The 15,188-nt window shown below is 33.8% G+C and overlaps 1 protein-coding gene across 2 annotated transcripts in view; it reads right to left on the minus strand.

Moving 5' to 3' along the window:
* Nucleotides 1-3,227: 3,227 nt before the first annotated feature.
* LOC148953460 (tyrosine 3-monooxygenase-like) overlaps nt 3,228-15,188 on the minus strand; it is a 48,266-nt gene continuing 36,305 nt past the window's right edge. For both annotated transcript variants that reach the window (XM_089087691.1, XM_089087692.1), the window contains exons 5-8: nt 11,900-12,083; nt 9,194-9,350; nt 5,028-5,224; nt 3,228-3,367 (exon numbers count right to left, since the gene is read on the minus strand). In XM_089087691.1, the coding sequence (XP_088943817.1) occupies nt 3,228-3,367; nt 5,028-5,224; nt 9,194-9,350; nt 11,900-12,083 (678 nt within the window). The remainder of the gene's footprint in view (nt 3,368-5,027; nt 5,225-9,193; nt 9,351-11,899; nt 12,084-15,188) is intronic.

The raw sequence follows: 15,188 nt of genomic DNA on the forward strand, positions 1-15,188 counted from the left end.
ACTGAGTCTCTCAAACCCCGTAAAGCTCTTTTAAAAGATACAAAAAATAATTATTTAACACAAAAATATAAATTTAAATGACCAACAAGTAAAGAAAAATCACACGAAATTAGGAAACTGAGTCTCTCAAACCCTGTAAAGCTCTTTTAAGAGATACAACAAATGACCACCAAGAAAAAAAAAACCACACGTACTCAGGCGATTGACTCTCTCAAACCACTTACAGCTCTCTTAAAAGATACAAAAACTACTTAATTAACTAGAAAAGTTAATTTTTAATGACCACCAAGTAAAGTAAAACCACACGGACCTAGGAAACTGAGTCTCTAAAACAATGTAAAGCTCTTTTAAAAGATACAACAAATGACCACCAAGTAAAGAAAAACCACACGGAATCAGGCAACTGAGTCTCTCAAACCCCTTAAAGCTATTTTAAAAGATACAAAAACTACTGATTTAACACAAAAATTTCGTTTTTAATGACCAACAAGTAAAGGAAAACCACACGGAATCCGGTACCTGAGTCTCTCAATCCCCGTAAATCTATTGTAAAATATAAAAAAAATAATGATTTAACAAAAAAAATTTCTTTTTTAATTACAACAAAGTAAAGAAATACCACATGGAATCCGGCAACTGAGTCTCTCAATCCCCGTAAAGCTCTTTTAAAATATACAAAAACTAGTTATTTAACACAAAAATTTCGTTTTTATTTACCAAAAAGTTAAGAAAAATCACACGGAATTAGGAAACTGAGTCTCTCAAACCCCTTAAAGCTCTTTTAAAAGATACAAAACTACTTATTTAACACAAAAATTTCGTTTTTAATGACCAACAAGTAAAGAAAAAACACACGTAATTAGGCAACTGAGTCTCTAAAACCATTTAAAGATCTTTTAAAATATACAAAAAATGACCTTCAAGTAAAGAAAAACCACACGGAATCAGGCAACTGAGTCTCTCAAACCCCTTAAAGCTCTTTTAAAAGATACAAAAACTACTGAGTTAAAACAAAAATTTCGTTTTTAATGACCCCAAAGTAAAGGAAAACCACACGGAATTAGGCAACTGATTCTCTAAAAAACTTTAAAGCTATTTTAAAATATACAACAAATGACCATCAAGGCAAGAAAAACCACCCGGAATAAGGCAACTGAGTCTCTCAATCCCCTTAAATCTATTTTAAAAAGATACAAAAATTACTTATATAAAACAAAAATTTCTATTTTAATGACCACCAAGTAAAGGAAAACCAATCGGAAATAGGCAACTGAGACTCACAACCCCTTCAAAGCTCTTTTAAAAGATCAAAAAACTACTTTTTTAACCAACAAATTTTTTTTTTAATTACCACCAAGTAAATAAAAACAACACGGACTCCGGAAACTGAGTCGCTCAATCCCCTTAAAGCTCTTTTTAAAAGATACAAAAACTAATTATTTAACACAAAAATTTCGTTTTTAATGACAACCAATTAAAGAAAAACCACAAGGAATCCGGCAACTTACAATAAAAAATGAAAAAACTCTGCGAGTGTACCAAATAACTAAAGAAGAAAAAGTAAAAAGTTACTCAAATTTCGTTTTTAATGAACACCAATTAAAGTAAAACCACACGTAATTAGGCAACTGAGTCTCTCAAACCCTGTATCGAACTTTTAAAAGATACAAAAAACTACTTATATAAAACACAAAATTCTTATATAATGACCACACATAAAAGGAAAACAACACGGAACCCGGCAACTGATTCTCAAAATACCATTAATTCTATTTAAAAATATACAAAAACTTTTTATTTAAAAAAAAAATTCCTTTTTTAATGACAATCAATTAAATAAAAACCACATGGAATCCGGCAACTGAGTCTCTCAATCCCCGTAAAGCTCTTTTAAAAGATACAAAAACTGCTTATTTAACAAAAAAATTTGGTTTTTAATGACCACCAAATAAAGAAAAACCACACGTAATCAGTCAACTGAGTCTCACAATCCACTTAAAGCTATTTTAATATATACAAAAACTTCCACAGAAATTTCTTTTTTTAATGAAAAACAATAAATTAAAAAACACACGTACCTAGACAACTGAGTCTCTAAAACCCATTAAAGCTCTTTTAAAAGATACAAAAACTACTAATTTAAAACAAAAATTTCTTTTTTAATGACCACCAAGTAAAGTAAAACCATACGGAATTAGGCAACTGAGTCTCTCAAACCCCTTAAAGCTATTTTAAAAGATACAAAAACTACTTATTTAACACAAAAATTTAGTTTTTTAATGACCATCAAGTAAAGAAAAACCACACGGAATTAGACAACTGAGTCTCTCAAACCCTGTAAAGCTCTTTTAAAAGATACAAAAACTACTTATTTAACACAAAAATTTCTTTTTTAATGACCAACAAGTAAAGTAAAAACACACGGAATTAGGCAACTGAGTCTCTCAAACCCCTTAAAGCTCTTTTAAAAGATACAAAAACTAGTTATTTTAACACAAAATACAAGCAAGCAAATAACATGGGAATTCCTATACACGCAAGCAAATAACTGAGTTATTTTTACGTCACAATGTTTCAACTTAAAATCATTCTAATTATAGCATCCCATTCCTAATACTTTAATTACCTGTTACGCTTTCTTAACCATCGGAAGTTTAACCAACGTAAATTAAGTTATAGACAATACTGGTTTTTAGAAAAACTGGAATAAAATTATTGATATAGTTTAAATTGCACGCTACCTTTGAATAGGCAATGTGATTATACCCACCTAACCAGATTGTACCTACCAAACCAGATTATACCTACCAGAAAACAAATCTCTTAAAAGACACACCGGTTTTGATTTATCACTAAAAAAAGACATTGAACTTTAAAATTACGCAAATCCTCTATATGTCTGCGCAAATCCAGACGAGCTAGTCTACTGACCTGCAAGAGACAGATATTCAGATACGAAGAGCCAGGGGCTGATCCAGGTTTTTTTTAGGGGGGGGGGAGACAAAAAAGATTAATCCGATCAAAAAATTAGGGGGGGGGCGCAAAATAGGTTGATCCGATTAAATTGCGTTGGGAGCAAGTTCAATTAACGCAAATTTGGGTTAATTAAGTAAATTACCCTACTTTAGACAACGCTGGGGGGGGGCGCACCCCTCGCCTCCCTGGATCCGCCTCTGCGAAGAGCCTGCGTGCTATTGGCATGACTTCAAAGGGACTAGTAAGGCTACTTACGGCTCAGGACTATGATGGGGTGCATTATGGTGTCGTATGTACTGAGTGCACTGAAATACTCGAAAAGCCAAACTGGCCAAAAAGTCCCTGGCTGATAATAAGCCTGCTGTCGGTCTTAGGGAAAACCCTGTTCGTCCTGAAATATGACAAGTCTTTTTTTTAATACAAGAACAATATCGAACAAAAAATATTTCAGAAGCACTTTGACAATACTAAAGAATCGTCTCAACAAGTTTTAGGAGGAAGCCAAAAGAGGGTATTTTTGGGGCTACCAAAGAAGTATCCAAATAATCAAAGATGAAGATTAACGTAAAACCTATTTAACCTATTGCTTCATGACAAGTTAAACTACAAGCCTTACTGACCTTTTTGTGTTATGGTAGATATTATTCGGCACTAAGAAGATGTATATACGCAGAAGTTAGCCTGGGGGGGGGCTCATATATTTAAAAATAGATAAATAAAAAACATGGTATGTCCACAATAGCTTTATTTTTGGAAGGGGTTACATGCTAAGAAACCGAAAAAATTGGTGAATAATGTAGAAAAAAATTAACAGGCAAGATAGTAAAGACCTTGGTGTTTTGAAAAGGCAATAGGGCCAAAAATTCCTTTCCTATTTACGCTCCCGACTAAACAAAAAGTTAAATTTTTAAATTTAGGTTAAAATAAATTTAAATTAGATTTTTTAAATCTTTAATTTAATACTTGAAACGATTAACTGAAAATTCTGATAAAATTAACCTTTAAACTTTTGCTATAGAATGCACGCTTTGATGTAATAACTCCAAATTTTGCTTAAACATAATACAATTTTTAATATCATAGCCCCCTTTGGATCTGGAAGTTGATAATATGTATAAACATTCTTCTATATTGAATTACATAAGTTAAACAAAAGAGGAAATACGTCTTTCTTTTAAAGTGTAAGTGACCATGATTTATACGCTAACAATATCATGATTGAACAACAATTTTTACGTGACAGCAACATGTAAGATTTTTATTGGATAATTTTCTTGTCGAAACTTTTCTTAGGCTATAAGGATTACGTTAGACAAATTTATAATTCGTAATTCGTAAAAGTTCGAGTTGCAGATCTCCCGAGAAAATTAATCTAAAAATGGAAATGCTATGAGATAAAAATTATTGCTAGTAATATGTTTAATTATCTGTTTAATATATTCTTCTGGATTTTTACAAAAAACATTGTATTAAAGTAAATGAAACGGACATAATGTTTATGCTAGGTCTACTTGTACATTTTGATCAAGCTTTTAGCTCTAACGCCCATTATAACCAAATAATTTCTTGACCATTGATTTTAGAATCTTGGGAAATATAGACCAATTAGTTGGAACAAAAACGTTTTATAATGGCTATACTTGTTAATCACCTTTTAATTGCGTTAGTTTTGTAGAATGATCACAAGTGTCTATTTTTTTATTTAAAAATTGAAATACTTACCATCCAAACACGAGTGACTGCGTACACTAAAATCATAATATAAATTGAAAAATAATTTGATTAATGTGTCTTTTGGTAACAACACATTATGTAACTCCCCCAAAATTCTCTATTTCTAAAATAAAACTTGTTCTTTCGATATTTTCTTAGATATTAAGATCAAAAATAGTTTATAGTCGAACTTAAATAATTTAAATTAATTTTTATAAGCACTCTTCAGGAACTTAGTGGAATTTTAGAAATTTTAGGAGACTTGAAAAATGGTTTCTATAATTATAGATAAATCAACTTTGTAAAGCACAATTCTAAAAGTCAAAAATTAACGTTACTCTTCAAGAAGTTTGAAAGGTCTTCAAGCTGGGGGATTTCTTCGGAAGAAAATCCAACTTCTTTCTTTAAAATCTGTAAAATGTCCCTGAACTGCTTGCAGCAGTGGCTTCCCAACAGATCTTCGACTTTATCAAACACGGCTTTCCAGGTTCGTTTTTCGTCTTCTGTGTATTCAATTCTGGGAATTGGATCACCACTAAAAATACATTAAAATATTTTTTGTGTAAAATTTTTCTATAAAAATTCTATTAAAAATTGTATTAAAGGTTGCTTTGGAATTTATTAAATTATTCAGCCAAACTAAATTGTATATATCGTATCGTATCTAACTGGTTAGTTTAATTCATTAAATTGTAAAAAAAAAAAAAAAAAAAAAAAAAAAAAAAAAACACATCAAAACTATGTTGGAATTCTTTTTTGGCATAATGGCCTAGAGAAACTGTTTTGACTCCAAGAACCAAAATACATGCTCTACAATCTCTACTAGAAGAAGCCCTAACACTCGAAGGAGCCTGTCTACTAATGAAGAAGTCTATTCCTCTAGGGGAATTTTATTTGATAGTGGCTACTGCAAAGGAATGTATATTTTATAGGAGAAAGGGAATAATAAGGAAGAATACACACTTTACTTTTACAGAATTTTTCATTAATTATGACAAGTTCGTTCTAGTTTTAGTTCTAGAAAAATAAATAATTGAACGAAGAGATAAAAAAATATCTTTCCTTATTTTTAAAATACGTTTTGGTCTTACAAAATAAATTGCAATACTTAATAAATTATTCTACTATCTAATCTTTCTTTACATATATATAATATATATATATATATATATATAAATATATATATATATATATAAATATAAATATAAATATATATATATATATATATATATATATATATATATATATATATATATATATATATATATATATATATATATATATATATATATATATATATATATATATATATATATATATATATATATATATATATATATATATATATATATATATATATATATATATATATATATATATATATACAAACAGATGAAAAATGTATTCGAAGCAACTCAAGTTACAAAAATGCCACAAACCCAAATTAAGATGTCCTTAATCAAAATCAACAGTAGGTCGAAGTACCTACTGAGTCACTGAGTCACCTTTTCAGTAGGGGCCCTCCCCAGGCCACTCAGTGGGTCCCCAGGTGGCGGATAAGGGAGTGTCCTACAGATATGTTGGGTGCCTCCATAAACGGAGGCACGGATCAAGGGGGGGACCTAGTCCCTGGGGGTCCATAATTGAAACTAGGGTACCCTCGACCGGGGGTCATAAATACAGGCGGAGAAGGAAGAAGGCGCCTCTGACATACACTCAGCAGAGCACACGTCCCGCTAGTTGCACTAGCGTGTGGACACGTCCCGCTAGTTGCGAACCTTCTTCCAGCAATGGGTTAAGTTGTATTGTAGTGCAGGATACCATCGTGGGAGGATCCTCTCAGGAGGACAACTGCGAAAGGGCGGAAGATCCAGACTTGGACAACGGCCTCTGCAACTTGGGCAGGCACCGGGGGTTCTGTCCTCTCGATCAGGGATTGGCGTCTCCGCCCCTAGCCGAGTCGAAGAAACTTGTTGGGCAGTGGCCTAGCAAGTCACTCCCGTAGAAAAGGAATATGCTGAAGAAACTTCAGTAGAAAGCCTCGGATCAAATCCCAATATGATGACGACCCATGCATTCCCCTGGACCAGATTTCTGAACGCGAATAAACCTGTACGAATAGGATTTTGGAACGTAAGGACCATGTTGGCTCTTTCAAAAACTGAGCAAGTTCTACAAGAGTGCGAAAACTTTCAGCTTGACATCCCTGCAGTGACCGAAGCACGATGGAAAGGCTGTGGAGAAAAGAAGCTCAAAGCAGTATACAGCAACATGACTTATACAGTTCTGTACAGCGGAAAAGCGGACAGACATGCAGCTGGAGTCGCAGCTATATTGAACCCAAATGCAGCAAAAACTCTTTGCTCGTGGAAGCCGATTAACGAGAGAATCCTGTATACACGATTTGCTTCTAAACATGCAAAGCTGTCGCTAGTCATCTTCTATGCACCAACAAATGATGCCGATGAAGCCTCGAAAGACGATTTTTCTGAAACCCTCAAGTCCATCCTAGACTCCATTCCTCTCCATGACGTCACCTGCCTGGCAGGCGAACTAAATGCGAAAGTTGGTCCTGACAGATCTTATTGCCCCGAGGTGTTGGTGCATCACGGGCTTGGAACTATCAACGAAAATGGGCCAAGGCTCGTCAACTTTGCCATTTCAAATGACCTGTTGATAGGAGGTACATTATTCGAGCACAAAGATATCCATAAGTATACATGGACATCTCCAGACAAAGCTATTGCAAATCAGATTGACCACTTTCTGATCCGACGACGGCGGAAAACCAGTCTGAAAGTCGTGAAGAGTTATAGAAGTGCGGACGTCGGGTCGGACCTTGAACTTCTTGTAGCAACACTCAAGTTGAAACTCTGCTCCAACAGATCTCGAGAACCAGCAAAATTACCTAGAAATTTCGACGTGGAGAAGCTCAGAGACAAGGATGTTAGGAGACAATTCAGCATTAAACTCTCGAACAGATTCGAGGCACTTGCTGATATACCACAGGACGTGGAAAAAGTTTGGACGACTATTCAAAAAACTACACAGAAACTGCTGAATAAGTTCTTAGCTTTAAAAAGTCAATAAAGGAACAGTGGATATCCCAGGAGACATGGGACTTGATCGAAGACCGCAAGAAAATAAAACAGAGCATGATCAGTAATGACCCCTCTGCTGATGTTATGAAAGACATAGCGCATAAAGAAATGGACAGAGAAGTGAAGAAAAGAGCTAGATAAGACAAGCAACAACACCTCACTGAGAAAGCAAGAATGGCAGAAGAGGCAGCCCGACGTGGTGACACGAGAGCTATGTACCGCCTAGATAAAGAAATCGTTGGGAAGACCAACGTACAAGATGGACCAGTAAAAGAGGAAAACGGAAGACTGCTACCAGATCCAGATGACCGGAAAAATGGATGGGCGGATTACTTCGAAAGCCTCCTCAACCGCTCGTCCCCTTCTGTTCCACCAGATATTCCGGACAGCCCATTTTTGGATCTCCTCATTAATGAAGACGAGCCAACGGCGAATGAGATCCTTTCAGCCTCGAATAAGCTGAAGAATGGAAAATCCCTGGGTAGTGACCGTATATCTGGAGAGATGATCAATTCATCAATCCACAGGTCCCTTTTGGTGTGGCTAGGTTTCTTTTCCCTCATCTGGCAAAAAGAAAAAGTCCCCAAAGACTTGAGAGCAGGAACCATTATTAAATTGTTCAAAAAAGTAGACGCGACAGTCTGTGGCAGTTACAGAGCCATCAACCTCCTTTCGATACCCGGAAAACTCTTCTGCATAATCATCCTGACAAGACTTCAAGCTGCCTTAGACCAGCATTTACGCGAGGAGCAACATAGTTTCCGACCAAAAATGAATATATATAAATGTATATAAATATATATAAATATATATATATATATATATATATATATATATATATATATATATATATATATATATATATATATATATATATATATATATATATATATATATATATATATATATATATATATATATATATATATATATATATATATATATATATATATATATATATATATGTATTTATATATATTTATATTTTACCTTCTATTAATAAGTGAATAATTCCAATAATTACCTAACAATTATCTTCTAATAATAAGTTGTAACATACTTAGCGTAATCTTTGGTTAGTCACTACAGAGTCACCAGTATTTAAAGTTACTTTTTGCGGTTTTTTTCATTAGGAGGAACCTCTTAGAAGGTTATTCATGGTTCCTTCCCCTCCAAAGATATGGACAGAAAACTGAAATACAGCATGGTTCTTGTCATACAGTAGTTATAAGATCCAAATCTGCACCATAAACAGTGGTGCACCATAAATGCGTTTCCATATCTGTGCATGCTTATGGCATGTTGGCTTACTTTTGTGTTAAAATAGACTTAAGGGAATACTTACTATATACCCATACTTATCCATTACTTTTATGATAAAGCAGACTTAAGGGCATACTTACTGAGTATACGTAAAAGCAATATCGGCAACCATTTGCCTCCTCTTCCTGTATTCTTTATCAGAAAAACCAGGATGATCGTGATCCAAATCAGGCTCGTACTTAGAAATCAAGTGGTTGCAGCGATCAAGGTCAGAAATTTGTTTTGGATACCAGCAATCTAGAAAATTTTAAGTCTTATTATATGCAGTTTGTAATAGCTGACACAAAATGACCAAAACTGAAATATTGAACATCCGAGACAGAGCAGAACCATAATACATGGTTAGAAATATATTAATCCAATTCTAATTTTTTTTGTTTTTTTTAATTTACACTTTTGTCACACGCAGTCAGTTTCACTTTGGTTCTTTCAGTGATCAAGGAAAATGATTAATAAAATGGGTAGGCCTACACTTGCTCAAGAATAGAGAAACGCACGAATAAGGAAGAAAACTGATACTAATGATAAATGAGACTGGATCACATGATAAATAAGTAAAGCGGACCAAATAGAGCCAAGAATACCCCCCAAAATTCAACAAGACAATATTGAATTCTGGCCTGCTATATTTTTGGTGAAGAAGTTATAATTAAGTAAACTGGTATCAAAATGAGAAAGTAAAAACAAAATGAAATAAAAAAGCAAAGAGAGGCAGGTAAAAACAAAGTAATATACAAAAAAATAATAATCTTCATTTTAAGAATAACAATTTACAGGTAAGGTTTGCTGTTTTGGTATGGCTTTTAGGTGTCTTTAGTATTTACATTTAGATATAGGCAATACCATACTTCTTTAGTCAGTTTTCGTTGATGTTTTACAGACAAAATGAAAACCGGCATTGGCACTGAAACCCGACAGAAAGAATCAGCCGATTGAAAATCCAGTTATTCTGTGCCGAGTTGACTAAACTCTTTACTGACATTTTGATTTATCAATCAACTTTCTGTTAAGTTCGTTGAGTGTCAAATCAAAGCAGAACTTCAATCAGTCAAGGATTCTTTTTTCAATGATATGTATACCGCAGATATGAAAGTTGAACAAAACTGAGAGTCAATTTGTATTTTAGCTTTTTTCTTAAGTTCAAAAAAGGAAACAAGCAAAGAATATTGCTTAGGACCAAGTTTTTTAATATAAACAAAGTATGAATTTTAACCGGGAGCCTGCAACCACTCAAAATCTATAAGAATACTAATCTTCAAATCACAGGGTTGAAACCCTAAGGAGCTTGACCAACATCCAGGATTTAATCAGAAATTTAAGTCTTAGGAACAAAATTTTGTGAAAAGTTCAAATTTGAGAAAAAATAAAAATAGTCGAACCATTTTAATTGTGAGAATTATATGGTTTTATAGTGGTATGCTTAATTCTTCCACAATACACTTCATTGTCAGGCCAAATATTTGAATGACCTCAATGATCGGCTTTAAAAAACCTCCAATCGTCTTGTGTGAACCAAAAAGAGATGATTCTCGGACTTCGTAATATATAATCAAATCTTCGGGGCTGGGAACATTTTTTAAAAGCAAAAAAAGCTTAGGTTTCATTGAGCATACATAATACATAAGTACGAGTAGATTGGTGGCTTCCCCGTCGGTCTCCGGTAGGGCTACGCTTCAGGCTTGTATATATTGATTCTCATTGTCGCTTGTCTTCTAACCGTGGCTGTTGTCTCAGTGAAGCAGCACGGTGATTTACATCATCCTCCACTTCCTGCACTTTCATGTAAACTTTGGCTTATATGTTTGTATCTCGCAATATTTATTCCAAGACATCCATTTGGTTACGAAAGATCATATCATTTAAAGGATGTACGAAGCGTTCTTCAACAGTTTCATCTGGTCTAAAAAGTACATTTGGCCATATGAAGCTGGTTCACCTTCAGGGGTTTGTGATGAATGTGCCGCTAAATCAATTTATTGATAAATTTGTCCAGCTACTTTAAAGCTGAAAACATAACGACTATTGATGGTTTGATCTTCGCTTACGTTGAATGAAGCTAAAGCAAAGCATGAGTTTAAGTTTCGGATTCATTCGTGGAACTTCTAAGAGAGCAAGTGACGTCCTAAAAAAAAATACAAACCAATTCATTTGGAAATTGTCAAGGTGAAGCAAGAAAGCAAAGAAAGCAGCAATCTCTAAATGAATCACCTTTGTTTGCTACTGTTTTTTTTGGGGGGGGGGGGGGGGAATGGAAGGTCCCATCGTGAACACATGCAACGTTGAAGGGTCTCGATTACTTTTAATTAATACTTACACAATTTACGGCATCTTTGTAGGTTTGTAATGGTTTTTTCGCCACAATTTATTGAGGCCAAACATTGGCGTCGAAGATTTTGGTTCAAATAAAGTCACCAAATACTAGATGGCACTGGCAATTTGTTTTTGGTGTTAGCGTCAGTTTCTACTCTTCTAATTATTTCACATCCTTTGTGCTGCACTATAAGACAATCACCATCCACAGTCGGTCAAATGTGGTCAACTGAGGTGAAAGGGGATTTGTCTTGAAATTTACACATAACAGCTTACCAAAGTAGTGCCACGCCAACTGATCAGATTGCTTGGTGATTTTTATCTTTCCTTCATATCCTTTTTATGAATATCCCTTCTAATTCCCTCTATAACAGCAGTCTCTTATGCCTACTTATAAATCCATTGTTATACACAAAGGAAAAAGACTAGTAAGATATAACAGTAAGAGGCTTGTAATTTCGTCAGTTTAAAAGTACCTTTAACATTTGTCGGATCTCGGATAACCTGTACATCAAAAATATTGTTGTCTTGCTTCAGAGTTGATAGAAGACTGAAAAGGCCTTCTCTTGGGATGTCCATCTTACATAGAATGTCACAACTGTCAACATCATTCCACTGTGAATTTCGCGACTCGACATGGAGAATTGTACCTTTGCACCTCTAAAAAGAACACATTATAATGGTTGAAAATAAAGTATTGTTTTGCCTTTTCTATGAGTCTTTTTTCCTGATTTTCCAAATAACTATAGACCTTTCAGTGATCGTACATCAGTAAATGGAGAAAATATAGGTTTAATTCACAAAATCAATATACAGCTAAGCTCTATAAGGTTGTTTTTAGGTTATTTAGACAAATGTGACTTCTACACAGAAGGATTTCTTTTTTCACATTTCTAACAAGTCTTAATCAATCTATGTCTTTATTGCCAAAGAAACTACATAAGGGTTCAATATGGAGTAGATGAGAAGGCCAAGAAAAAAAGAAAAAAGAAGAGCACACTCACAAAGAAAACAATACTACCAAGAATAGATTTAAATATTTCTACTAACACATAGCAGGATGGAGGCGGTTTGTCCTATCAAGCCTAAAAAAATAGCGACCGCGACCCTGCTCAGCCACAGTTAGTGGCTCATTTAACCCATAGGCTGACACTAGTCTTTTGTTTTTAGCCCTTAGGGGTATACACAAGAGAAATTTCGTGAAACGAGAATATACAGATCTAATAGTGTTTTTATAAGTAGCCGTAATTGGTACAATAATTTAACCATTATTGATAGCTGGACTAAAAATATACCTTACCGAGAAATAGTGATTTCGTTCAATATTAACACTAGCAGCCTCGTACTGAAAAAAAATTGGGACGAGAAATACTGCTTTTCGTGTTTCATGTTTTATAAGAAGTTGGCTATACATTGATTTACAAATGATATTCCATTAGGAAGGAAACGTTTTATCCTCCATTTATTGATACATGCAAAGTCATTGAAAGTTCCAATTATTGCTTGGTTAATCAAGAAAAATACTTGTAAAAATGGATTTAAGCCATGACACCGACACTGAATTTTTCCCTATGAGGAAAAACCGTTTGATAGTGTAAATTTGTAACTGGCGGGAAGTTAAAGTAGTTATATAACATCAAAATACCCCTAAAATAACTTACAAAACAAAAAATTAACAATAAATTTGGTATCAATGGATTGTGAAATCTTTTCTTTTCGTTTGCATGTATGTGTAAATACTTATCTTTAAAAGCGCCTTTTAAAATACTATTGATTTTTTTTAAAGAAATCTTGGGTAGCGATATATTTGTTGCTAATGGTTTGGAAAAGTAATGTTTCCAAATTTTATTAAACAATATCTAGTTTAAATAAAATATTCTGTTTCTAGACATAATAACAACCAAATAGGGTGTCATGTTGGGTTAGAGTTATGCAGGATGAAATCGCTATGCGCTACCTATTTCAACAGATATCACGCTATATATTAATGTAGCTGGCGTTCTAGATCCGTACTTAAAAATAAAGCAGGCTGGTAGTATCTTGGCTGGTAAAGCAGGGTTTTAAACGCAAATAAAAAGTAAAAGATTGTGTTGTAAGTAGCTATGTGTTAAACTTTGTACTGTACATAGTTTACAGAGTTAATATATACATAGTTTATACATCAAACTATGTATTAAAGTAACTTTTTAATACTGCCTAAAACAAAAAAGCGAATACTTTGGTGAGAAATACAAAAAAAAAAAAAATACGAGGAACAGTGTTCTTCTTCAGGAGAAAAAATCAATGAAAAAAAAATAAGAGAAAAGTTTCCTTCTGAAGAGAAAAAATAAAATAAAAAGTGTATAAAATTAAACCTTGGGCCGTTCAGAAATTCAATATGAATTGCGAACCATTGACGGATCAACCGTATCAGCTTAATCTTAAGCTTATTAAATCAGCAAATGCTCTTTTTGAATAACATTCCCAAAGTGTTATAAAAAAATTTAGAGAGTGACCTGAAACTAGAAATTAGGTAGGTCCAAAGACGGGAAGCATCTGGTCCTAACTCCCTTAATCACATAGCTTTTTAGGTTTCTCCAATTATATCAATGTTTCTTTTACGAACTTTTAAAGATTTTTTATGTTGATCATTTTTGAAATTCGTTCGCCCTCGCTCCAAGAAAAAATCGTCCAAATCTCTTCCTTCATGTCCCTGCCCAATACTAGGGGTTGTTCCGGTTCAATGACACAGTAGTTTCCATCAATAGAAGAAATAAATATTGCCTGTTGATTGATGAAGCGTCAACCATATTGTCATGCTAAATATAAAAGAGAAACTGGCTCTATTAACACTGACTTTTGTTCCTATTACTGAACTGGTCAGTCACACCTTCTTATCAGAGCTGATTAAACTTCGACTCCTATTTATTCAATTTGCAAAAATTCTGAAAATGATTTGTGAAAAAAAGGAAGTACCAACCAAACCATTAAATGTAGTGGATAGACAGAAAGTATTAGATATAATGCAGTAGTAGAAATGTAGAATGTATAGAATGTATAAGAGATTAGTAGAAGATATAAGGAATAAGAATGAATTTAGCACCAGAATAGATTGACTTCAGTAGCATAGTGAAGCTTGTCAAACAGTTCGTGGTAACGAAATGTAAGTAAGGAGCGACCCGACTCAATAGTAACCAAACCTCTATTAAACTGAATTTTGACACCAGTATACACATCAAAAGAATTGAATTCTTATGCTGGTTTGAAATATATAAGTTTTAACAAGTTTAGTCTTACCTATCAAAAATTACGAGCCTGAAAAAATTTGCCTTATTTTCGAAAAAGGGGGAATCCCCCTAAAAATTTTAGAATCTGAATTAAAATCAAACCATCATATTAACGTATCAGAGAACCCAATTGTAGAGGTTTCAAGCTCCTATCTGCAAAAATGTGGAATTTTGCATTTTTTCCCAGAAGAAAGATCACGGATGCGTGTTTATTTGTTGTTTTTTTCTTTTTTTTTCTTTCAGGGGCTATCGTATCAATCCAGTGGTCAGAAAATATCGCAAGAGGGCTCATTCGAACGGAAATTAAAAGCTCTAGTGCCCTTTTTAAGTGACCAAAAAAATTGCAGGGCAACTAGGTCCCCTCTCACGCTCATTTATTTCCCAAAATCACCTAATCAAAATTTTGAGATAACCATTTCGTTCAGCACAGTCGAAAACCTAATAAATATGTCTTTGAGGATGACTTAATCCCCTACAGTCCCCAGGGGAAGGGCTGCAA

The sequence above is a fragment of the Artemia sp. Qi Xiang Cuo genome, chromosome 4 (assembly GCF_049724085.1).
Source record: "Artemia sp. Qi Xiang Cuo chromosome 4, ASM4972408v1, whole genome shotgun sequence".
Taxonomy (NCBI): Eukaryota; Metazoa; Arthropoda; class Branchiopoda; order Anostraca; family Artemiidae; genus Artemia; species Artemia sp. Qi Xiang Cuo.